Below are 25,118 nucleotides of genomic sequence, written 5' to 3'. Positions count from 1 at the left end.
TTTAAGATTAGGACCTTAAATATATGACTTACATAACTAATCACCCCTTAAATAATGGTCTTCTGCTTTAGTCTGGCCTCGGGCAAAGTTCTGGATGGACTTTATAGGGTTATTTTTTTTTCTTGTGTTAGAACTATCATTTCACTACTTAAAATACTTTTTTAATTGAGGAAAGGATTGATGGTCTGAAGGTTTCTTTTTGAAAAAAAAAAAAGCTATGTGCATATATATACTTTATATTCTACATATGAAATATATTTCTTCTACAACAGTTCTGCAGCAAAACAAAACCAAGTGATCTTGCATAGTGCGGGTCTTCAGTATGTTGATTTTTCTATGTGGGTGAATTGTGTAAAATTGTTCTACAAGTTCTGTTACTGTAGTTAATAATAGTATAATTAAACCAAATATTTTTTACATATTAAAATACAGAATGCCCTTCTAGGTTGTGAATGGTGTGTGGTGATTCACCCCTCTGGGACAGTCTCTCGTATGGGATGAATTTGTGTAGTGTCATTAACTATGATACATTTGTGTGAGTTGTTCCTTCCTCCCCCATCATGATCCACTTCACTGGAATCTTATGGTTTCTTTTGATAATGTTTTTACTTGCAAACGATATTTGTGGATGCCTATGTTATGAAGGGGATTTGTACTGACAGAACCCTAGGGTTGCTTTGGTTGGTTCAAAATAATGCAGGGCTATTTGAAAGCAAGGCTGCTTTTTATTGTTAGATTCGAATAGGTGACACGATCTTTTTGAAAGTGTTTGTCCAGCAGAAATATTTCACATTTCAAGTACAGATAACTTTGTTTCAGATATTCTGTATTTTTAGTTATCTCACACGTCTCTGGCTGTGGTTTTTCAATTAAACATAGGGTTGTTTACAAAATGTACAGTTTTCTCACTGTACATGTCAGATAACTAGAATATTTAGGTAATGTTTCATTTGGGGTTGGCAACGTACTTCAACCTTTCTATGTCAAATTATTTGTCTGGTTTTAAAGTTAATGTTAAATGTTGCTTTTACAGTCCCAAGTGGTAGAAATGCTTTTCCAAAATCACAAATCTCTGAGAGCCCAGTAATTATCATTCCATACACCAGTGCTTTAATGACATTTTGGCCGATACACATCAAACTTTTCATTGCTGTTCTTGTGACCCTCAGAATTATGCCGCATGGTTATTTTTAAGTTAAGTAAGCATCTCTATTGATCTTGAAGAAAAAGTGTTTGCTGAAGATGTGATACCATGCTAGGCTTTTGTTTTGTTTGTTGGTTGTTTCTGGTTTGGATTTTTTTTTCCTCCTGTTATAACTCTGCAGTTCCATTATTGCCTCAAGCCACCCAACTAGACTCTTGCTAGAAGAGGCAATCCCACCCACTCCTTCCTCTCCCCTGGTCTCATGTTTTCACCTGGATTTCCATGTCAGTTCCACTGGCTAGAGAAGGAATTACAATCCTTTGCTCTTTGAGCTGAAAACTAGTAGTTTATTTTGCATGTTTGAATTTCATTTGTATCAGCAAGCTCATAAGGCTTTGTTTCTGCTACATGAAAATTAGAGCTAACTTGAAGAAAGCAGTCGAAGCATGCAGCCTGAGGAAATGCAGAATACAACCACTCCGTTTGGATTGATTTTTGGGGCACTGAGCCAAAATAAAATGGGAGGTCTTGTTCTCTGAACTTCTATTCAGTCTCTTTGATTGAACTTGCTAGCTAGGAAAAAAATGATGAAGCAAGACTTTGCACAACTGCTTCTTACAGAACTTCTGTCTCTGTTGATGTACGCTCATCATGGCTGCGCTTTGTATCAGTGCTGTGCTTGGTCTGGCATTCATTCCCTTAGAAAAGGATGTTAACAATCCAGTCCTGCAAATAGTGGCTCTGTCCATTTCTGTAACTTTTTTAAAAACAGAAACATTTGAGAGTGAGATTCCCATTGTCATTGGTGACATTTAGTTTATGACTGCCCTGCTGGTGTATAACCAGCAGGTATAATTGAGCTGTCTCCCTTACTAGGAATACTTTTTACTTAATATTACAGGAGGATCAAGTTAAGCTCCCTTGAAGACTCTCTATGATTTATACTTTGTTAGCAGACCCTACGTACTGTATATTAGCTGAACTCACTAGCTATTTTGACTGACGTTCAGGACCAACCAGTGCTACATCAAATAAGCCATAAACAGCTGCTCTTCTGGTGTCTAAGCTCTGTTTTGAAGCAAGGTGTAGCAGTAATTTTTGTTTCTTTTTTAAGAACACTTGAAAAATATTTTCAACAAAATAAACCACTGAAATGTTCTGAATGAACTGAGAAGTGTTGTTAAATACTTCTCATGCATGTGGACATGATGTTTGTTGTTCATGTATGAGTTCAGTGCTGCAAAGCACTGGTTCCCAGTACCATGCCTACAGAGTTAAGAAATCACTTGACTGGACTGGACTTGGCTGATGATGATCGAGGTCCTGAATTGAGCTTTGAGCAGGACTTCCTTGCACAGCAAGTTGCAGGATGGGCTCTTAATTTGTCTGAGAGCAGGTAGGACTGAATTCTGGCTGTGCAGGGTCAGTGAAATTATGCTGGGTGCTGCATACACATAACCTGGGCAGATTTAGCGGATAGATTGAAGTGTTGAGGTCTGGTTGCTGCAAATTTAACATAAAGTCAGAAGGATGTTGTAGTTAATAAAAAGCAAGAGTGATTATCTTAAAATTGTTTATTGACATAAGTTGTGTAGTGGCTGGCAAAGGTGCACCATGCTGCAGATACATGTGTTGCCACTGTACATGAGAATCCTCCCCTCTCCCCGAGGGCTGTTTGATGAGGAGGTAATACAGATATAAATAAATAGAAGGAGCTTTTGTTTATATGCATATAAGCTATATGTTATATATAGGATTTCTATTAGGGATGCATGGCAGCTGGCAGCTAGGATGGGCAGGGTGGGAGTGTCAGAGGTCCAGCAGCTCTTTAGGGCACTGCTGCCAGCCTATGCTGAGCAGGGTCAGGGTGGTTTGGAAGAAACTGCTGTGTGTGGCTGTTTTTTATTGAGAAAAAAAAATGTATGTCCCGCAATTTTGGGAAATACTTTTCTTTCTACAGCTAGACTGCCACTGATGAGTGGAGCCTATCAAGTACCAAAGGTCTGTTGTTAATAGCATTTGATGAGGATCCTCATAATAAAGTTGTCATTCATGTGTAAAATTATATATGGTTTGAATTTGTATCTGCTTTTCCTGTAAATGCATCTAGGTACTTACTTTAGAAAGAAAAATTGCCAAATGCCACTAAAAAAATTCTATTCAAGTACAACATGTAAGTATGAGGAAATCGTTACACTTTTCAGTAACTTTTGTTTATTGCATAGATCAATGGTTGATTGAGGTATTTTGGCATTTTTCTTTTGCAAACAATAATTTGTGCACCTTGTGCACTGACATTACGTACATAGTCTAAGTGGATCATGACTGTACACAGGTGCGTTAATGTAAGACTGACCAAAGAAGGTATGGCTGTTTCTGGCACACAGATAATAATGAGAAGGTTATCAATTTGGGCTATATTGGAACAAATTGAATTATTTGGTACATATGGTAGCAGAGACTGAGTTAGGTGAACAAAATACCATTTATCTTTATTTGCAGATTGTTCTTCAGGTCATTATTGATTCCAAATTTCAGGTAGTTATAAGAAGTTACCATGGTGATATTAACAGAAGCAGATTATCTTTTTTCAGTGGTTGGGGGAAAGTATGTTGCCAACAAATGGAAAATTTAACGTAAGAAAGAATAAGCTGCATGTGAGAAAATATTTATGAAGGGAGTACTACCTGTGAAAGTAATGTTTGAAAAATGACTATAAAATGTACACTTAATTTCATTTAAAGGTATTTGCACAGCACAGTATTTATTTTACAAAACGAAACAGTATCTACCTTTTCAGAGCAAAAATACATAAAGATCTAATTTCACAAAGAAGAAACTTTATAAACCTACTTTCCCATCAGCTTAGCTTTTGTGGGTCAGCATTTTACCATAAACTCTTGATTTCTTTACAAATAAGATACAGCCTATAGTAAACAAGTAATTTCAGAATTGCCCATGGAAATCTGGGGAGGTTTGACCAAGGAAGAGTTTTTCTTGAAGACCTTTTTTTTAATTTTCAAGTTGTGACAAGGCAACACTACTTTGGGATTGCTGAGCAAAATGCAGTGTATGCTGTAGGCATTTCTGCTGTCTTTCCTTCATCTTCTGTGGGTGCCCCTTCTCCATTTTGTTTTCCTTTTTCGCAAGTTTTCTGGTTGTGATCTCTCTTGACTCCACTGTGTGAGCTTGCTGGTAAGATCAGGGAATACTACTGTTGGATTAAAACAGGAGTGCACAAGTCAGGAGAAAAACTGCGAAGGCAGCAAGAGGAAAACAAAAGTGTAATGTTTTATCTATAAAATAATGCAGTAGCCTTAAGCCAGGGCTTGAGGTTTTGCATGGTTTATTTGACATTTAATACTGAAAGTTAGCACAACTATTTGTAAAAAATCCCTAACTAGATTTCGTTAAGATCTGTTTTTCTATTGTGATTTGTTATCACAATTCAGAAAAAATAAGAATAGTTGTAAGCACTCTCAGTCTAAAAAGGCAAGTGAGTGCCAAATAAAGTGGTTATTTTCTTTCTGGTTTTCTGCCTTCGAAACAAGTTTCCCTAAGATAAACCCTTGAGAGCCATGTGGCTCAATTTAAGTATTAACTGGTGCTTACAAATGAATGCCTTTTATTTATTCCTAAGAAATAACATCTCTGACCTGTGCATAAATATACTTTTTCATCAGAAGTTGACCTTAACTTAGTGTTTTGTAATAATATTTTAAAACCTTATATTAAAATGTTTAACCACTTTGGCATTAGTATTCTAGGTTCAGTGTTCTGTAGAATAGTGTATTCCTGTACAGAATATAAGCAGAAAATACTTGTACTTTTGTGATAAAGTATGCTTATACCTGTCTAGCAGAGTAAATAATGAAGCTATTTAAAAGCGTTTTAAAGAGCGCTTCTTTATACAAATATAAGAAACCTACATTCCTCTTGTCCTTATGTCTCCAAAGCTATATCCATCTTTAGTTTGATTTTCATCTTTCCTTTGATAGGATTTTAGCACTGCCATTTGTTAACCATATCATACACCTGAACACCAGGGAACATATTCTGCAGTTGGTATTACATTTCCATGTTTATCACTTGTGGTTCTCACAAGTTCTGTGAAATAGCTATGATTCTATGATTCTATGAATACTGTGTTCAGTGACTTCAAACAAATCTTTTTAGAGAAAATCTGTGTTGCATTAGTTTACTATTTCTCTGTACCCGTGGGTGTGCTTTTTACACAGCTGACTATGGATTCAGTCTCTTGGCAACTGCTTGTTGATCATATTAATAAGTTGTGTAGAGATTTCTGTCAGGATCGAGAGACAAGAGAGGATCACTGCTGAGCTGTGCTCAGGGTACAGGTTCTTGCTTAAATTAAGGCATGAGCCGGCTAAGCATGATTGCTGCAAGTGCCTGCTTGATCAGTAGCGTAAAGTCTCCCTTACTAACCAAACCAGTATTACTCACTTTTTGAGCTTTAAGACTGCATCTTGTGATAAATAAACCAGGGTCAGGAGCAGGCTGAGGCAGTGGATTCTGTGTGCTGTGTGAGAGGTACATGTTGTTCCCTATCTGTTTTTTTGAATCCCCACAGCAACTGTTACTGCATCTGGCACATCTGGTGGAAGGGTGCATGCCTGTTGGCATCGCTGCCATCAGCAGTCTGAGCACAGATACCCTGTGTTTTGGGAATGGGGCAGGAAAGAATTTTGCCAGATGGATTTGAAATTATGCTGTGCCACCTTGCTTCAGAGCCAGGGGATGGTGTCTGAGCTGTTCAGTTAGTGACATGTATGCAGCCTGAGAACACGGAGGGATGGAGAGGCAGGAGAGACTTTGAAATGGGTGCATATGTGGCTGCCAGCAGATGTAGTCAGGATCCCATGAATCACAATGTTTGTGGTAACAGTAAAATTTTTATAGCCCACACGGTTTTGTTGATTTTTTTTTTTTTTTAATTTATTTATGAATTTTCTCCTCACCTTTCTGTTTAATAATAACAGATTGAAAAGACAAATGTTTTTCTTCCCTTTCCAAAAGGATTAGGGCATGGTAAATTTTACGAGATGAGAGGCCCTACAGTGGGCAGGTAAACCCACACAGGGTACAGTTTGTACCTTGTTAAGGACAGCTTTGCAATAGATCTACCCTGTGAAAGTAGCGGTAGAGGCATTTGGAAGCAGTGTGGTTTTGTGTTGGCTTGAACCACAGGTGAAAGTATCCTGCGCTGTGTACTCTTTAATGTGATTGAGTGAAGTACTTTTGCCATGTGGGAGGTAACAGCAATTCACTAAGCACACGTGCAAATGCCATGTGTGGATGCACTGACTCATGTTAATGTAATTACCTCGTTGTAATTGAGTTAAGTACAATTGATTTAACAGTAGTGAAGATGAGCCCACAGTTACAGTCTAAGATGTGAGTACATATTTGATTGTCAGGGTTACTGATTCTTGCAGGAGGCTGAAAATTTTCATCATAACACAGCGAATGAAGAATGTGCTTACCTTCAGCCACATCCACAGTCCAAGTGGAACTTACCCAGGATGGTAGTTTTTGCTTCCTTGCATATATTTTCCAAATACTGTGTGAACTATCAGTAATACACCTTTTGCAGAGTGGGAGGGATCAGCACGCTGTGCTCAGCACCTTTTTATTTGGTTAGCTGTTCTGTAGGCTGACTTCCAATACTGAGGTAGAAATATTTTTTCTTGTCACTTCATTGTTTTAGGGGGGATCTCATGGCAATAATTTTTAAAGCCCTGTGGTTCACTGTCTGGCAAGCTTGATCATCTCTCAGAAATGTTTTTCATTCCTGCTTTGTATTAGTTCCTAGTTACTAGGAAGCTCCACTGTTGACCCAGACTTACTCCAACAGTAGTTGCCATCTCAGTATGTTAGCATTTACTAATCTGTAATGTTGGAAGTTACTGCATGTGTGAAGATGACATGAGAAAGGTTGGAAAAAATCTTGATTCGCTTGTCAGCTGATGAGCTTATCAGATATTAATTGTATAGATTTGGTGTATTACTACAAAAAGATTTACTTCGCAGTGAATTGGTTTTTTGGGTTTTTTTATTTTACTTTGAAAAAAATTTCTTTTTCATATAGAGGACTGTACTGGTCTTTGTAGTTACAGATGAAAAGGTTTTGTCACTGATGCCATATTTATTATGAAGAGTTCATCTGTGTGTGTCCTGAGTTTTGACTATAGTGTGGGACTAATGTAAAATCCCACGAAGAAAAATATTTTCAAATTACAATTATTTACCAAACATCATTTATCTTTTAAAAGTTTAGGTGACTGGTACTCCAAGGGTCTGATTTGACATCACAATTTAGCGTACTGAGTTTAGCTGCATCAGAAGGAGCAGTCTTACCTGCCTTGCTCTTTCCGCGCTGGCCCAGGCTCCAGCATGAGTCAGTTCATCAAGCTAAACCTGTTTTAAAAACAAAACAAACGAACGCCCTCCAAACCCCATCTTTTTTTTATAGAATTAATTTTGTTCTGTCATTGCTACCTTAACTAATGATGACTCAGATGAATGCCTGGTACATGGGGTGGAGGAAGGAATCTGCATCTGCAGCTGGGAAGAGCAGAAGGGAGCTGCTCCCTTCTCCTGAAAAGAGCATCATTTAAATCAAAAATTATGTTAACGAGTTTGTATGAGTAATTCTAACAGTTTTGTTGTCATTCCAGAAATACTCAGTTTCTGAAAATAGGATACTCCATATGTATTGACATAGGAATAGCCATATCCCTGTCTCTGTCCACACATATTCTTAGAAATTTAGTAAGATACTGTAGATTCAAGCTGTCGTTTAAAGAACCAGGTATTTTTATTTTATGAACATTATTCATTCATGATGTTTTGTTTTGATCGCTTGGTTTGTTTCATCTTTAAGAACCAAAATATCATATTTGGACAAAAAACTTTCCTAGATAGCTTCTCATATTAAATAGAATAGAGCAGAAAACAACAGGGACAAAACCAAAATATTACATGCAATTGTGAGTACGGGTTGCTACAGTATAAAACACAACTAGTATATGTTATAAATCTAAGCCCATTGTTAAGCATATTACCATTTCTTTATCAAAAATTCCAGTTAAGCCCTGAAGTTGAAGCATGTTAACGAATCTAAGAATATTCCTGACATTTACATAGCAGATGACTGAGTCAGAGGTTTTCAAGACTTGGGGGCAGGCTGCATCAGAAACGATGCAGTGTTATTCTTTGATGTAGAAAAAGGAACACAAAACAGATGCAACAAATGTTTTTATATATAACAGGTCATTAATAATGCATTGTGGTGCATGAGAGTTTGGGGTTGGGTTGTTGTTTGGTTATTTTTTTCCAAATTCCAGATAAACAACACTATTGATAGCCATCTATATAGAAGTGATAGTTTGAGACTTGGTGAATGAAGCTTCTGTTGGCTGAGCTGGTTTGAACCCTGGTTTGAAAGAGGAGGCATTTTGAACAGTGAAATATTAGCTATGCCTATCAAGTCAAGGACACCTACTGTTGCTCAAACATCAGCAACTGTAATTGAGACCAGCCCTTGTCTGAATCTTTGTACAGACAAAACCAGTGTTTCTGCCTTAATGTCTTTTGGGGAGGATAAAACCAAAGGGACCAGTGCAAGGAGGGGGACTGAAATAAACTAGTGACGTTTGCAATGCCAGCAGTCCAGACCTCCAAGCAGGCAAGCTCTGGGCTCATATATACAGAAACTTTTAACAATACTCAAACCCCTGTCCTCCTAGCAAAATCTTTGCTCCCAAAACAGGGAAGCATCATGTGTTACAAGCAGTGAGGCAGCCTACCTTGGTTTTTACAATTTCTTACCTCAAAAATATCTTGCCTGTCTACGTAACACATGTTTATGCACCTGATTACTCTGACGAATATTCCTGTGTCCACAGAACAAAGCCAGCCGCAAGAAACCCTACATGGTATATGAACCATAGAAACTTGACAGGTGACTAATCACGAACATCATCTTGTTTTCTTTGAATTCTTAAAATAACTATTCACATGACATAGTGCTCATGTCTAAGTGGTCTGGGAAGTGCAAAAAGTACTGTGTAGCTATGAAGAAAAAAGCAGTTTCGCTAATTTGTCCTTAAGATCCATTGAATTGAAAGGGTATGTGTTTAAGAAAGTGAGATAGATTATGTAGGATTGGCCTCAAAATGATTCACATTTCCTACATCTGTTCAGGAAAGTCTTGTAAGGTTTTTTGTTGGGTTTTTGTTTGTTTATTTCTTGGTTGGTTTGGGGTTTTTTGTCTCTGCGTCCATGCACACATTTTGCTCATGAGCAGAATGTTTACTGAGCCTACACAGTCTTGTAGGCCACATTATTTATTTGTATCTTGGAGGAGGCAATGGTTCGTCTGTCATAACTGTCCTGTGCGAGGTTTCCCCTGGGGTGTAGAAGCGTGCTCTGGAGTACGCTTCCAGCTCCTAGTGTCCAGTCTCCTGCGATCATGTTGCAGTGCCTGCTGGGTACGTTGTTGCGCAGCCTGCCAAGTCTTCCTGCAGGACTTCATGCAGCCTCACATCCACACTGGGATAATCATTGTGTTCTATGACGCTGACAAGGTCGTGCAAAAGCTTTGTCATCTTCTTCCTGCTGTGTGAGGTGGTTATCAGCTTCTGGAATTAGTGCATTACTTCTTTGTGGATACAGACATTAGTAGTGTATATTTTTAACCTTTAAGAGTACCAAACAAGCAGATTTATGAGGTTAAATTTGTCAGTGTAGTGAACAGAAATGCAAGAACACAGAACATTTTCTTAGACTGTGCCTGTCTAATTAGAGACATATTTATTGTGTTATCCAGAATTGCTGGAACTTTTTTTCCAGACGAGCTCTTAGTCTTGCTTGGGTATTAATGCCTCTGTTGTCCTTTGGTCAGTGAAATTGATATCTGCTCATCTATTTATGCCTTTAATCCTACATGTGTTTTATAAGATAAAACGAGAATCTTCATTGTTCATGTTCCATATGGCCAAGGCAGGTAAGGTCTGCTCCTGAGCTCATCCCTGTGCACCCCCTGTACAATCCCAGGGCTCTCAGGCCTCCTCTCTCACAGCAGGAGGGGGATGTGCAATCAAAATCTCTATTTCCTATCATTGTGTAGAGCTTGGATGACTCCTGGCAACTGGTAAATCCTGCTCATCCCCTTTCTTATCTATAGCGGTTTTGAGTCTCTACCTGTCCTGGGTTCAGCTATAGCAGTCATTTTTTCTCCTGCTTAGTAGCTGGTGCAGTGCTGTGTTTTTTAACTTTCAGCCTGGGAACAACGCTGATAACACCGATGTTTTTAGTTGTTGCTAAGTAATGTTTATTCCAACCAAGGACTTTCTCAGTCTCATGCTTTGCCAGGGAGGAGGGGAAGCCGGGAGGAAGCAGAGACAGGACACCTGACCCAAACTAGCCAAAGGGGTATTCCATACCACAGCACGTCATGCCCAGTATATAAACCGGGGGGAGTTACCCGGAAGGCCCAGATCACTGCTCGGGTCGGGCTGGGTATCGGTCGGCGGGTGGTGAGCAATTGTATCCTCTCCCCTTGTTATTTCACTAATCGTTATTATCATTGGTGGTAGCAGTAGTGGTTTTGTGTTATACCTTAGTTGCGGGACTGCTCTTATCTCAACCCGTGGGAGTTGCATTCTTCCCATTCTCCTCCCCATCCCTCCGGGAGCGGGGGGAGGAAGAAGGGGGGAGGGGGGGAGTGAGCGAGCGGCTGTGTGGTTCTGAGTTACCGGCTGGGCTCAAACCACGACACTACCTGAAGGTGCAGGTTTTTGACTAAGTGAACAAAATCCAACACAAAAAGTGAGCATATTCCTCAGCCATCCAAGCCTGGTGGAAATAGAGCAGAGTGTCTACTCCGTGTACTCACCATTGGTACTTACATCTTCTCTAATTCTGTGTTACAGTACTTTCAGGGATCTAGTTAAGGTAGAATGTAAAGGGCCTTTCACAGGGGACTGCCACTTGTGTTGATGACAATTTCCTTGCTCCTATAAGAGCAAGTAGTAATAGAATAAGGGGGAATGGCTTTAAACTGAGAGTAGATTTAGATAAGATATAAGCAAGAAATTCTTTACTATGAGGGGGTGAGACACTGGAACAGGGTGCCCAGAGAAGTTGTGGCTGCCCCATTCCTGGCAGTGTTCAAGGCCAGGCTGGAAGGGACTTTGAGCAACCTGGTCTGGTTGAAGGTGTCCCTGCCCACGGGTTGGAACTAGATGATCTTTAAGATCCCTTCCAACCCAAACCTTTCTAATATTCTGTTATTCTTGGAAAGTGGTGTGGTATTTTGCGGATTGCAGAGGATAGTAGTAACAAATCTTCCCTGAAGATTCATCATGTTCCTACTCCAGGTTTTCAAGTTATTTCATATAACACTTTCATCTACCATCTCCCAAAACCACATTTACTTAAAAGCTGAGTCATTCCCACACATAGATAGTTTTTCCGTTTTTCCTGCTAAGTTTACATCACCGCATCTCCACAGCTATTCGTAGCTATAACTGAGAGTCAAAGACTGCACAAATGGATGTTGACCAATGCTTAGGTGAATCTACTGGTAATCATTAGAGTTCATTTTACCAGAGCTTGAGCAATTGCTCAATACCCTGCCTTCTCCTGTGCTTCTCCTTCTAATTCTGCTGGTTTTCTCTCCCGATAGGATACCTGTCTGGAAGCTGCTGGTGCAAGAACTGCCTGGCACATGTATCCAGTGTAGGTACTGCCTGGATTAAAAAAAGCTCTTGTGGTTAAATACTGCAACATACCTATTTCCCCCATATCACAATATGTACAAGAGGAATTTGCAGAACTCAAGTTACTGGCAAGTAATTATTTCTGCCAGCAAGAGCTTTCTACCTAACCTTTTATTGTACTTTGTAATGGGCACCTTGTGTGGCCTACTTTGTAATTTGGCCTTTGTTTGATTTATCTATTTTATCAAGTTAGGTTACGGAGTTGGCTTTAAATTGCACATGCACATACACATGTATATAAATTGTGATAAGGGAAAGCTGAGTTGTATGCTCAAGGAGGAAAAAACTAAGAAAATACTCAAGCTGCACATTTAGCTGCAAGGGTAACCCCTCTTCTCTCACTTTAATTTATACTTACTTCATTTTAAGATCACCTACTACACCCCCAACATAATGTGTTATGCTTTCAGATACAGATGGCTGCATCTTGCATAGTAGCCAGAAAAATAAATATTGGTGTGAATATGGTCATAAGATATGTCACTGAAAGGATTCTAAATAAAGAAAGGATACACAGAATTTATTGTTTGCCACAACTCAGCTGTGTTTCGTGCATCACAGTTACTATGCCATGTACCTCTGATTTTAGCCTTTGGAGTTTTCTCTTTCAAATAGTTCAATAAAAGCGGAGCCTGGAATTTGTTTACTTCTGGCATTAAAAGCAAACAGCTCAGGGAACAGGCAGCTTTTATTGGACCTGTAAAGGAATAATACCGAGGGTAGAGATTTCAGGCTGTATTTTGTTTACTATGGGTTTCATTTTTTGGGGGGTACTAAGCTGTTGGTGTGACTAGGGTTGGCAGCTTTCACTGCTGTTAGGCAGACTGTGAGACCAGACCTTTACGTTAATGCAGCAAAACGACTGATGAAAACAAATATGTTGCAGTGAAGGCTTCAATTTTTGTACAGTACTGTTTGGTTTGCTTTGTTGGTTTTGTTGGGGGGGTTTTCCCCATATGAAGTGTAATGTTATGAGGAGGAAAAGTGTTTGGCCAGAAGTGAGAGGAATGAAATGATTACATAGCGGACTGTTCTAATGTTATTACAGATGAGTACAACAGAAATAAACATCTCAGAAGTTATGAAAACATAACTACTGCAAAGCCAGTGTCCTTGGTCTTGTGATGTCCCTGGAAAGGGAATATTTGGAAGAGACGGTACTTACTCGTTTGTCAGCCAGGATCTGTACCCCCATCAGGCAGTGGAAACCTGAGCGTGCCACATGTGCCACCAGTGCCCTATGGAACACCATGCTTTTAGTGTTGAAAGGAGGACAGGGGAGAGTCTACAGCTCAAATCATGATATTGAACGGATATTACTAGGTGATGCAGCTAAACCATAAACGTGTGTTTGGAAGGATTTCTCCTGTGGAATGTTTGCCTTATAACTGCATCAGAACTAATCGCCTGCCTTTGTTTCATAATGCAATGTGTCTGGTGTGTGTGAGGTGTAACCAACTCACAAAAGCAATTCAGCGTTAACAGGCAGATACTTCTCGGTCTGCTCTCCACGCTGAGTGTTGATGGGAGCTGTGTCAGCAGACTGTAAGAGGAAGGACTTGTCCTTAAGGAACCCCTTTGTGTGTTCCTGCTGCAGCTGGTCTGACCCTCTTCTCTTTCGGGAGGCCTTGGAAAACATTTACATTCTTTGGCAGAGCATGCTAAAATTAGGGCATAAAAATGACAGTTTCAATATTTGAGTCTTAAATAATATTTAAGTAGTCTTGCGTTGTAAAATCTGAGCAGAAGCCAACATTATGGTCATTTCATTAATGCAGTTGTATGTGTGGTATTCCAGTTTCATAAGTACTTTCTCAATAAATATAACTATAGTAATAAGATACTATTTTAAAAGTAAACACCTATGCTAATAAATCTTAAAAAATCTTTTATAGTTAAAATCCTTTGTTCTCTTCCATAAAAATCACTTTTATCTGCCTTCCATTTACTTTTGAAAGGTTTTGCCTTACATGCTGTTTTCTCATTTGTATCACTGCAAATTCAGACATGTTTCATTGAAACATTGTTCCTTTGTAACAGAATATAGCTTATGTATTGATAACAGAAGTGGCTCCAAACCAACCATTTCTGTCAGCTTTTAAAATGCAGCTGTTCGGAGAACTAGTTCTGAGTAATGTCACAAATTCAGTACTCTCCCAAATAAGAATTTAAAGGTGGTGCTAAGTTCAGGCTGCTTTCTGAATCATCAATGCTATCTCCTTCTACTACCCTGTATTTCTAAAAAAATAATTTGAAGTCACCCACTCATTTCCTGTTATGTCCCGACCGTGTTAGACGCTTATTACTAGTTTCACTGCTCTCTAGTACCGTAACTGTCATGTATTTAGATGATCTGACACTCCCTTCCCTCCAAAAATGTTATAAATGTTTGAAGTATATAACAACTTTGTGCTTATTCTTCCTCCAAGACAGAAGTGTTCTTTTATTCAAATATCTGTGTATCTAATCAATATTTGTAATTCTGATACAGTTGTATCTAATGAAGATAGAGCTGACTGTAAGTTGGTAGACCTGATGGGATACTGGATTATCCTGTACTAGATTAAAAAATTTAAAAAATGAGTAAATGTATAATCTCCTAAAAATAGCTGAGAAGATTAACCATAATTAAAAAAAAAACAACCCCAAAAACAAAAACAAAAAAACCCCAAACAGAAATGCTAGAGAACTTGAATCATAAGTCAGGAACTGTTCATACATATTGTTGTTTAATTTGTCTTTTATAGTAAAGGAAAACATGTTCTGGTTTTACAGTATAGATAATATTGTGAAAATAACTACAACTTACAAATAAACCAGCCCAAATAAAAATTTCAGCCTATTTATCACTTATTTGCTTTATGAGCAATGACATTTGAACACCACCAATTTTGTCGGATACTCGTCTTATTTTTGTGTGCATGGTGACTTTGATTTTAGTAAACAAATATTCTAACCAGTATTCCATTTTTGTGTTTCAATTACATATTGGCATTTTAAATAAACTGAATTAAAAAATAAGTAGTAGATGCAGGTTCTGACCTCCAAATGATTTAGCAGGGTTGGTGTATTGCCTGTTGATCAACCATGCCTTCTTGTATCATTTGTGCAGGACCTTGCACAGTGCAATGTGAGTCCAAGGACACCTGTACCATAAGAGTAAAAATAATACTTGATCAAAAGCTTGAGAATAGTTTAAGAGAGGTTCCTGTTTACAAGATAATGGATTTTTATTTTGGGATTGCTTAGAGCATAGTTACTCCCATTTGGCTAAAATATTGTCCGTGTTCACTTACGGTAGCTTTCAAGCAGACAGCTTTCTTCTCTCTCAAGTATTGGAAGAGGTCATTGAAGCATGGAGGGTCATTGCACTAATGCAGCTGATGGTGGTTTTTAGATAGCATCCTCCACAGCAGGGATCTCTGGTTTCTGAGGCAAGGACCCATGAGGTTGCAGTCGTGGCACTCTGCTGGGCTGGCAGGCTCTGCTTCTCAGCCCAGGGACTGGGAAAGGTGGTGGTGGTGGTATGGGGACAGTTCTTCAGGCTCCAGCTTATAGGTAGCTGGGACCAACCAGAAGAGAAGGAGAAAAAAGGAGGTAGTGACGGGGCAGACTGCTAGGACAGTCCAAGTCAGGATCGGGCTGTAAGCCCTCATTCTGGTTCCAGGACTTGAGCCACTCTGGTGCCTTAACAGCCTGGGAAGAGAGGGGAGTTGGCTCTTCTGTGGCTTTGAGAGCCTGTAGCCACTGAAACTGTCAGCCATTTCCTCTCCACAGATGAGTTTTAGCTTGAATTGTCAGCCAGGCCATTCCCCCAGCCTGTTCCTTGTAGGCTGCCACCCCTGGTCTTTCAGCGTGGCCCAGCCCTACCTGCTATACCACACTTCTGGAAGAGAGGCAGGTTGGTATAATTGGGTTATATTTTGCTATGAGAATAGGGTGAGCTGAACTGTCTTAACATGTTTAGGATTCCTTCTGTATTGCTGACTTGAGGAATCATTTGTATGAAATGCCATTTTTCAGTGTCAGCTTGTGGCTTCTGTAGTTGCCCACAGTGTTGGTGGCTGCTCTTCTGTTTACCAGTGAGATGTGAACTGCTCAATTTTCTCATATAAAGCTGGGGTGCAAAAAGGTGGGTGAACCGCTTTCTCAGGATTTTTTCTGGTACTATTTTTCGATGCTGGTATCCAATTTAAAGGTTAGGGACAGGTTCCCAGAGATGGATGTTAAGGGTTTGCAGTAAGAAAACATGACTCTCCTTTGGGCCAGTTTTATGCAGAAGGGAAAAGCGCATGTGCAGAGAGAGATCCTGCTACACCTGAATTAGCAGAGCACACTCTAGACCCGATTTCTTTTTAATTATATGCAGTCTCTTTGGGATGGTAGGAGGTGGTGAGGAAACCTTTATATAGTTAAAACATTTCCTGGCATAGGGGATTGTCATTCCCATGCATAGGGGTGTATAGAGGAACACAGAAACGAAGCTCATGGACATTGTAGGGCAGGCATGGAAAATAGAGGTGCTGCAGTTGTTTCTGAAAATGTGGTTAACGACACCAGAAAGGTCTAGTAAATCTGGAGGAAATTGTGGTTTAGTTTTAGGTGAAATAACTCTTACCATTGAGTCTGTGCTTTCTGCCCGAGTACATTTTCAGTACTTGAAAAATGCAGTGAACTGTGTGGGTTGTACATTGCACCTTCCTGTGCTTCTGCACTTCTACCTGTGTTTATGGGACAATCTACACTGAAATCAGCTGATTTTTAGATCTGCAAGAGAACTGTGTTCCAGTATATTCAGTGTGCTTTTTAAAATGAGTGAATTGCAGCCATATTCTGTTCTGCCCTCATCGTTAAATTGTAGGAGACATGCCAGACAGGAGACAGCTCAGCCACATCTGTCACACAGGTTTCAGAGTATTTGTATCCCTTGTGGAAGAAATGAGAGAACTGGACTTGGTGACATTCATGAATTTTCTGGTGGCCCCTTCTTCTCCACCCCCCACCCCCCTTTCCCCCTCTTTCCCCTTCTTTTCTTTTTTCCTTTGTCCTTTTTTTTTTTTTTTTTTCCTTTGCCTTTTAACTTTTTCCAGAAGTGGGAGGGAGGGGGGAGGTCTAGGACTCTGTGGCACCTCCTTTCTTCAGGTAATAGAATGCAAGCAGGAATGGCTTGTTTTGACCTCTTCCACGGAGGTTTGGGGGGCTTGAAAAATACTTAGTGGACTCTAAGAAAGTACACAGCTCACAGTATTTTCCATATGTATATATTACGAATTTTCCAGTGTACAGCACATCATCAGGGGAAGAGGTACACCATTCCCACAGTCATGTTTGTTTTCTCCGCCGTTGGGAAGTTTTTTTCAGGCCCTTGTCTCATGAAAGAAGAATAAACAGGGAAAAAGTGGCTCCTCCCAATAAAAATAGAAAAAGGATAATCTGCCCTAATTATTGATTGCATAAAAGGACATGTTCATTTATTCCTAATTTTTGTAGAGTCTTTGGTTCTCTGCAAAACTGCCTTACAGCAGATGAGTATTGGGAATAGAAAATGAGTCGGTTTCAGCTGCATGAAGTGATTGCACTTGCCTGAGGGTGGGATAGCTCAGTGGTGAGTGAAGGAAGAGAAGGGCCAGGCCACCATCCCAGAGAGATCTGTGGGGCTCTCAAAGGCAGTGTGGTCAGCCGGTAGTGAGGGAGCACTTGTGAAGAGGGAGCTTGGAGATTTTCCACCACTGGGACGCCGTCAAGAGGAGGAGATGCTTCTCAGTGCGTGGACTTCAGAGAGTATTATAAACTGTTTGGGATTAACAGCATGGTTTCACATTGCTGGGGCAACGTAAGTGGTAAGTTGTCAAGGTGCTGCACAGAACAGCCTTATGTGGCATGGCTTCTTTCGAGGTGTGCTGGTGGGTTTTTTGACTCTGCATAGAATTGATTCAGAGAACAGGAACAATAGCTGAAAACCTTCTTGGACATTACCAAGAAGAGGCAGATGGTTTTCTTTCTGAGACAATGTGAGACTGAGGTGGGGGAAGAGGAACCTTTCCTTTGAGTTGACTGAATTGAGTCCTAAAACTCTATCTTGTGCCTAGCATGGCTGGTGAGCAAATACTTAAACTAAGAAATGGGAGAAGATGCTGGCTTGATTTTCATGCCTAAGGTATTAAAAACACAGAAGGAGGAAAATTTGGTAAATGAGAATTGCACATGCAGTAATACAAATAAGCTATGCAAAGGAAGGGTGAAAACTAGTAGTAGAAGATTAGTTGTGTAGGTGATACACTAACAAAAAATATACTTACTATAGCAAGAGAAGAGGGTGAGGTCAGGGAGAAAAAGCATACGAGATGTTTATTATCCAGGCTCTTTTCATTAGTATACAAAACCAGAACAGCTGGTGCTGAATGTGTAATCAGATATAGAGGCAGTGGAAACATGGTTAAATAGCATTCATGGCCTGAACACAAATACTGAAAATTATGCAGAAAGTTAGTAAGGTGTTGTGAATGAAGTGGCACCATGTAAAGAAACAAACAGTAGCATGGACACGGTAGAATCTGTTTGGTCAAAATCTCTTTGGGAAGGAATTATGAAACACCTATTATAGAGCTCTAACTTTAAGGTCCCTTCCAACCCAAACCATTTTATGATTCTGTAAGTTATATACATACAATATAATAACAATATTACGAGAGAAGAATACTAGTAGGAATAGTAGCATTATACGTGGGCTATATAGTTGGCCAGATCTATATTTAAGTACAGATTGTATTATAATGATGTGATATTTCTGTATATAACAGTCAATAGTTTTCTTACCTTATCTTAGTTCAGGAAGAGTAATTCAGAATAGAAGTTGTGTTATTTTGGACTAGGATGGAATTGCTGACTTTATAGAAAACCCATTTATTTAAAACATGAAGACAAAACATGAACTGGGTTAATCTGGTTTAAGTTAAATAGGATGATAAAAAGTCTTTTTTATTTTTTATTTTTTTTTAAGGCAAACATTTGTTATATTAAGAGAACTGGTTGATGAACATAGGTGAGCTGAAGTACTGGAGGCTTACATGGAGAAAAAGGTTCAAATTGAATCTCAAGTAAAGGAAAATTGTGGAAAATTACCTAATCCTTCAAGCAGAAAACCTTTTCTTGTGAGGGATATTGAGAAAGATAATGCAAAGGAAGGTAATGCAAAGGAAGGTAGAGAAAAGGTAATGCAAAAGGAAGGAGTAGATTATCAAAGGAAGTCACTTCTTGGAAGTTGTGGTGGAACAAAATCCAACAGTATTAAGCTGAGTTAGAATTTACTTAAAGTTCTTAAGAGTTAAAGCACTTAAGAGTTTCTTCAGCCATATAAATAAATTGAGAAAGAAGAAATCCTTCTGTTGTATAGGGAGGGTGGTTTTGAATTAGAGAGCACCTGTTGTTCAAAAGCTGAATGAATACTTTTGCACACTTCTCACTGAGAAGAGTAACAGTGTGAAGAGAGAAACAGGATGATGAAAGGAAACAAAATTCTGAACATGGCTATGGTCGAGATGGAAATTCAAGCCACAAACTCCAAGTAAATAAAGATGTGAAATCACAGTGTACCAGCTCCATTGCAGTTACTGCTTCTGTACCAGTTCTTTCCCTGCTGTCAGTTACTTGCTCACCCTATCTAATAAACATTGTGTACATGTAGTGTACATGGATCGTCATTGCCTAAGAGCTGAAGTGCAAATCTTTGAGAAATAAATTGGTTTATAGCTCTATTTTTAAAGTAAAGTTTATTTGTATTATGTTGAGCTTAAAAAAATAATACTATAGATTTTTTAAATTTTTTTTTTACAAAAAATATTAAACACACTTTCATCTCAAAAATTGCCATTTCCACTGTGTGTGCCCTGGAGCTCCTTGAACCATTCAGTGAACAGAATTAGCTCACTGGAAAAACAAAAATCTATCCCTGTTTCCTCTTCCTCTTATCCCCCTTCTGCCTCCTCCTTCCCCCCTTGCTTTTAAACCGAGTTTGTTTCCTGTCAGATTAGTGAGTTAAATTGGTTTATGGGGGGGACCAAGAAGTGCCAGATTTGGTGCAAGATAAGCCTCCAGGAGCAGGAAAAAGCCCTTAAGGTCAGCAGGAGTCAATGGCAAGTTGTCTTGTGAGTGCTTGGTCTTCGAATTCTCTGTTGGTGCGGAAGAGCTACACGTTGCTCTCGGAGGGGCTGTTGTTCACTGTACTGGATTTTTTGTTTGTTTTAGCATTCTGCCTACAAAAGTATATAATCTTTGCAAACCTCCTAAAATGAACTTTTGGTGGGCAGCAAAAGTACTTGCAGCAGGCCTTGTATCATGCAACTGATATTATTTTGTTGTGCTTCCCCTTACATTTGCACTGTACAAAAGTTAAATTCCGGTTTTGACATAATGCAGGTAAGAGCACTAGTATAGACCCAGTGTAAATTGTTCTGCTTCTGTGTCCTCTTACCCTGTACTTTACTCACAGGTTGCTGGCTCTTGACAGAACTGTATTAAGATTGTTTTGGAGAGAATTTCTTATACTCTTCAGTGCATTTGGCCTTCAAGGATGTGCCTTCCTTCATGTCTGGATTTAATTGTAGATAATTTTGGAGGGAAAACTGTTTTCTTACTCTGGGAAACCCGGCATAGGGGTGGCATCTGGTCATTGTACTGAGCAATCAATCAATCACTGGATAAAAAGGGGCAGAAATGAGCGATACAGAAAATAAATGATCTAAGTAGAATGCCACTGAATAACTTTTCTCCCCCCTCTGAAGAATTTAATGTCTGTGACAGCAGTTGTTCACAGCCCTGACTAGAAATGGCAAAATTGTTGTGAGGAGGCACTTCCAGGGACCCTGCTATCCCTTTCCCTCCCCACATGTTAATAAAAGTAATACACACGTATTGAAGGCGATTGGGCCTTTGTAATGAGCCTTAATTCTAAACTTCCTTTCTTTCATAGAGCCTGGTGAGAATTGTAAGCACTCCCTGACACTGCCCAGGAAATGGTGCTTTTCTTTAGGACCATCTTGCTAATACAGTTGGTATTTGTTATGTTTTGATCTTTGTTTTATAGTAGGAAATGATTTCCAAGAACTTGTCATCTTGGATTTTTTCACTCTTATTTTTTGTTGTTGCTAATATTATTACAAAATAGCATTTTGGACCAAGCTGTTGCTTGTGACTGAGATGTGTGAGACTTTATAGGCTAAAATAGCAAGAAATAATAGGATACCTATTAAAAAAAAAATTAAAAAAAAAATAGAAATGCCCCTGTCAAGTTAAAAGGGAAAAAGAAAAAAGCTCTGAAATCACTGTATTGACTGCTGGTAAAAATAACAGCAAAGTCTCTGACAGCTGAAAGAGAGAGAAAGGAGGAAAAGCATGTTGCTTTTAAGTTTTTCCCTTTGTTCATTGGCGGTGTGCCCATACACCCCATTCAGGGCTCTAGAAATGGTTCACTGATTTGAAACTCTGGCTGCTTTTAATTGTATGGGTTTTATTTGTTTAAGTAATGCAAGGAAAATACTGAGCTAGGTCTCTCAACATTAAATTATCAACTTTACAGACATTTTTTGTCCAACTCTTTAGACACGTTAAGAGGGATTCAGGTTTTAGATTTGTTTTGTTGGTTTCCAAATGCCATTTTTTCACAATGGCTTTGAATTGTTATTGCACCCTCAGAGAATCTCACCATGAGCTGGCTGACAGCACACTGGTATACATTTACACAGTAAGTCAGACAGCACCAAGTCCATCTATAACATTAAAAAGCTGTTGAGGTGTACTCAAGGAGAGTACTGTGCAAAGTCATTTGGAGTGGTTTTTTCCACATTTTCTGTTGTTAAAGGATCTTGAAAAAAAACAAATATGCAAAAAAATGTACACTTGCATAACAATTTATGAAAGTGTAATTGTTCCATTATTTTGGCTTTTAAGTATATTTTTTAAATCCCTCTTGTAAATACAGTGCTTGGTTTGGAAATAAGTTCTGGGGCTCAAAATGAAATGAGAAAAATAAAAACATTTTAGAAAACTAATAATGCCCTTGTTTAGGTTGTGTTTTAAGTAAGTACTTATTTCTTTTGAAGTAAAGTAGACGATGTTATGTGCATATCAGATGTCAACCTTTTGGCATTTGTTTTATAAAAGTGAAACTTGGAAAGAAAAACATTTAAGTCTTGCTGAAACTTAACTATATCTTCATTAAGTTATAGTTAAAAAGACAAAAGCATCCATACTGTGTTCAGTATGACTGAGAAATAAGGGCGTATGTTTATCTACTTGAGGTTCCCCTTATGACCACCACCCATCTGTGTTGTCATGATTGTCTAGCTTTGGAACATTTAACTCTGTGTTTTAGTTTGAGACAAAATACATGTTCTTTGATTCTTTTAGGAAGATTTTCCCTGGTGGCTGCTGAAGTGTGTATGGAGCTAGGGATGGATTCATGCCACAGGCAGAATCAGTTGTTTCAGTTGATAAGTGGTAGTGTCTTCTTTAGGCATATTCTGAATTGGATGTTTCTTCATTGTGACAAAGAAAGGTCCTCTTATTGCTATATAGACATGGAGGGCATGCTTGAAATAGTATTGCCTTCCTGGGTAGGTTTCATTGGTTTATGTAGAATTACAGTCTTCCAGTTGTATTAGTGAAAAAAGTTGCATTTTTCCTTTTCATACCTTGTATTTTCATTTCGAAAAAACAGCCAAGCTTATGATTCAGGGAACAGGTCTTATATTTTTCTACTTTCATGTATGTTGCTCCCCGCACTGTATTGTTGCCCGCCCTTTACCCCTTTCCATTTTAAATAGTACTCAACCTCTTACCTAGAAAGTCAACTACTTGTCTCATGCTTCACACTGTTACATTTTGTGATAGAGCCACATGTACTAGAGCTGTACAATTGGATAAGCAAAACCAGCCTTCCTCCTAACCAGTGGAGCTGTGTTCTTGCTTACTTTTGGCTGCTGGAAAAATCACAAGCAACTGAGTCCCTCAGCCAGACTGGCATTGGTAGTATCTTTTTGGAATTAGGAATGGTTGCTGCTGGGTAGGCTGTGAGGGCTCAGCTGCTCTGGTACTTGGGTTTTTTGGAAGCAAATGTGCTTGTGCTTTCACATGGTTTCATTAAAATAAATATTCCCAATAATTTTGTAATTTTTAACTTAGTCTATTAGTTCTGTGGGCAGTGGGCTTTGCAATGGCATCTCTCTTTAGAAAGACAGGGAGAAGTTAAATGATACAAGTCCCCTAACTGTTGCAGAACCAGGAACTGGAATTCTGTTTTCCAGTCTTGCACAGGTGTGATGCAGCTCCATATTAAGCAAGCTGAATCACAGAAAAGTCAAGGTTGGAAGGGACCTCTTGAGATCATCCGGTCCAACCTCTTGCTGAAAGCAGGGCCTTGGATTGGATGATTCTGTGCTTTTAAGATGAGTCTTAGCTATTTCCAGCAAAGGGAACTGTACTTTTCTGGGCTTCTTTGTTTAATTCTTCTTAAGGTGAGCAACTTCTCATGCCTGGGTGGAGTTTTCCCTGAAGCAGCTTGGGCCTGTTGCCCTCTGTCCTGTTCTACATATATCCTTGGGAACAGACCAGCTCCCTCCTTTGCGTATGACCCATGAACTCTCGAGATGTCAGTTCTTGTGCTCTGCTAAAATAGTGGCTTGGTGTTGCAGGCCTCCCATACCCGTAACATGGTTACGGGGAGCCCATCTTGGGGATTGCCATCTGGTTTGAACACATTCTTTAGTTGCACTTGTCGGGTAGTAGATGTGACTTACAGAGTTGAGTGTCACTCTGCTCTTTTTGACATGTGAGTGAGTGGGATGACACCTTCTTGACTCCATGGTTCCAGCAATGAATGCTGGAGAACAGAGTAATAATCAGTCAGGAAACATTTTTCTCTTTGCTATGAAGAGTTCATGAGCAAAGGAAGAAAATATGTTTATAACTTTCCTGAAGAAAACTACAAGTGTTTTGAAATTGACAGATTTTGTAGTATTCTCTGCGAGTCCAACTGATCTCATTCATGTAGTGTGTAACTTCCAAAATAAATGTTTGGTGCAACCAATGTCTATCATTTTATCCACACTCCCCCCAAGTTGTCTCACTTACTTTGATTCATTTTATTTAAGAGTTTGATTAGTCAGAATTGTCCTGGGATTTAGACCTACTATTTAGACCCACATAATTTATTAGGAATTGAGATGAAAATTTTCATTACATCAAAATCAATGGTGAGCTCCTGTTGACTTCAGCTTGTCTAAGATTTTGCTGGTATAGTATAATATAAAAATATTTTTCAGTATTTATTTTACTTGCACTGATGATAATAATTTCCTTTTCTGTGAATGAAAATACAAATCTATACCAAAATCATGCTAATTAGATAAGATTTTTGGGGTAGTGAACAGAAATTTAGCAGTTCACTAGGGATATTCGAATTGCCCATTTCAGTGGACTTTGTTCAGAGTGCCTTCCTCCAGCTCATTGTATCTTTGATTCTTTTTCCAAGCAGCAGCGCCACGCCTCAGAAATACGAATTATGATGATTTTGATCATAAACAAATTAGCCCTGAAGTGAACATTTGTTCTCTGTTTTGTTAAAAAAGCCTTCACAGTTCCTGATGCCTGTTAAACAGGAGGTTTAAGAATACAGCATTTTCTCTGCTTCTTACGTTTATAACATTCATCATGGAAAAGGAAAATGTTATTTCAGTTTTGCTGATACTGAAATTAGGTTTTTGTTACTTGTTTAGTGTTGAATAGTGTGTTCAGTGTGTCCAGGACTATAATTTGCAGAATCATCTGCTACAGCTCATGCAGAGAAAACTGTTATTCAACCTGTATGTATTCTATGATAATAGACAGGATAATTTGTCCTGTTGATTATAAATGTAAATATTGTTTTTAAGGCATTGGTAACCAAGAGTATTTTTCCTATTTACAGAGCAAGCTTTACATGGAAGGATTTAGAAGCCTAAAAGAAGGAGAACCAGTGGAATTTACTTTTAAGAAATCTTCCAAAGGCCTTGAATCAATACGGGTAACAGGCCCTGGTGGGAGCCCCTGTTTAGGAAGTGAAAGACGACCCAAAGGGAAGACAGTACAAAAAAGAAAACCAAAGGGAGATAGGTAATTACCTTACTTTGCTATTC

At 39.0% G+C, this 25,118-nt stretch overlaps 1 protein-coding gene across 5 annotated transcripts in view; it reads left to right on the top strand.

Annotated features, from left to right (window-relative positions):
- LIN28B (lin-28 homolog B) overlaps window positions 1–25,118 on the top strand; it is a 102,482-nt gene that overhangs the window by 33,311 nt on the left and 44,053 nt on the right. For all 5 annotated transcript variants that reach the window (XM_030490602.1, XM_030490600.1, XM_030490603.1 and 2 more), the window contains one exon: window positions 24,911–25,095. In XM_030490602.1, coding sequence (XP_030346462.1) covers window positions 24,911–25,095 — 185 coding nt within the window. The remainder of the gene's footprint in view (window positions 1–24,910; window positions 25,096–25,118) is intronic.

Source organism: Strigops habroptila, chromosome 6 (assembly GCF_004027225.2).
Source record: "Strigops habroptila isolate Jane chromosome 6, bStrHab1.2.pri, whole genome shotgun sequence".
Lineage (NCBI taxonomy): Eukaryota > Metazoa > Chordata > Aves > Psittaciformes > Psittacidae > Strigops > Strigops habroptila.
This window is presented reverse-complemented; position numbering and strand designations above follow the sequence as displayed.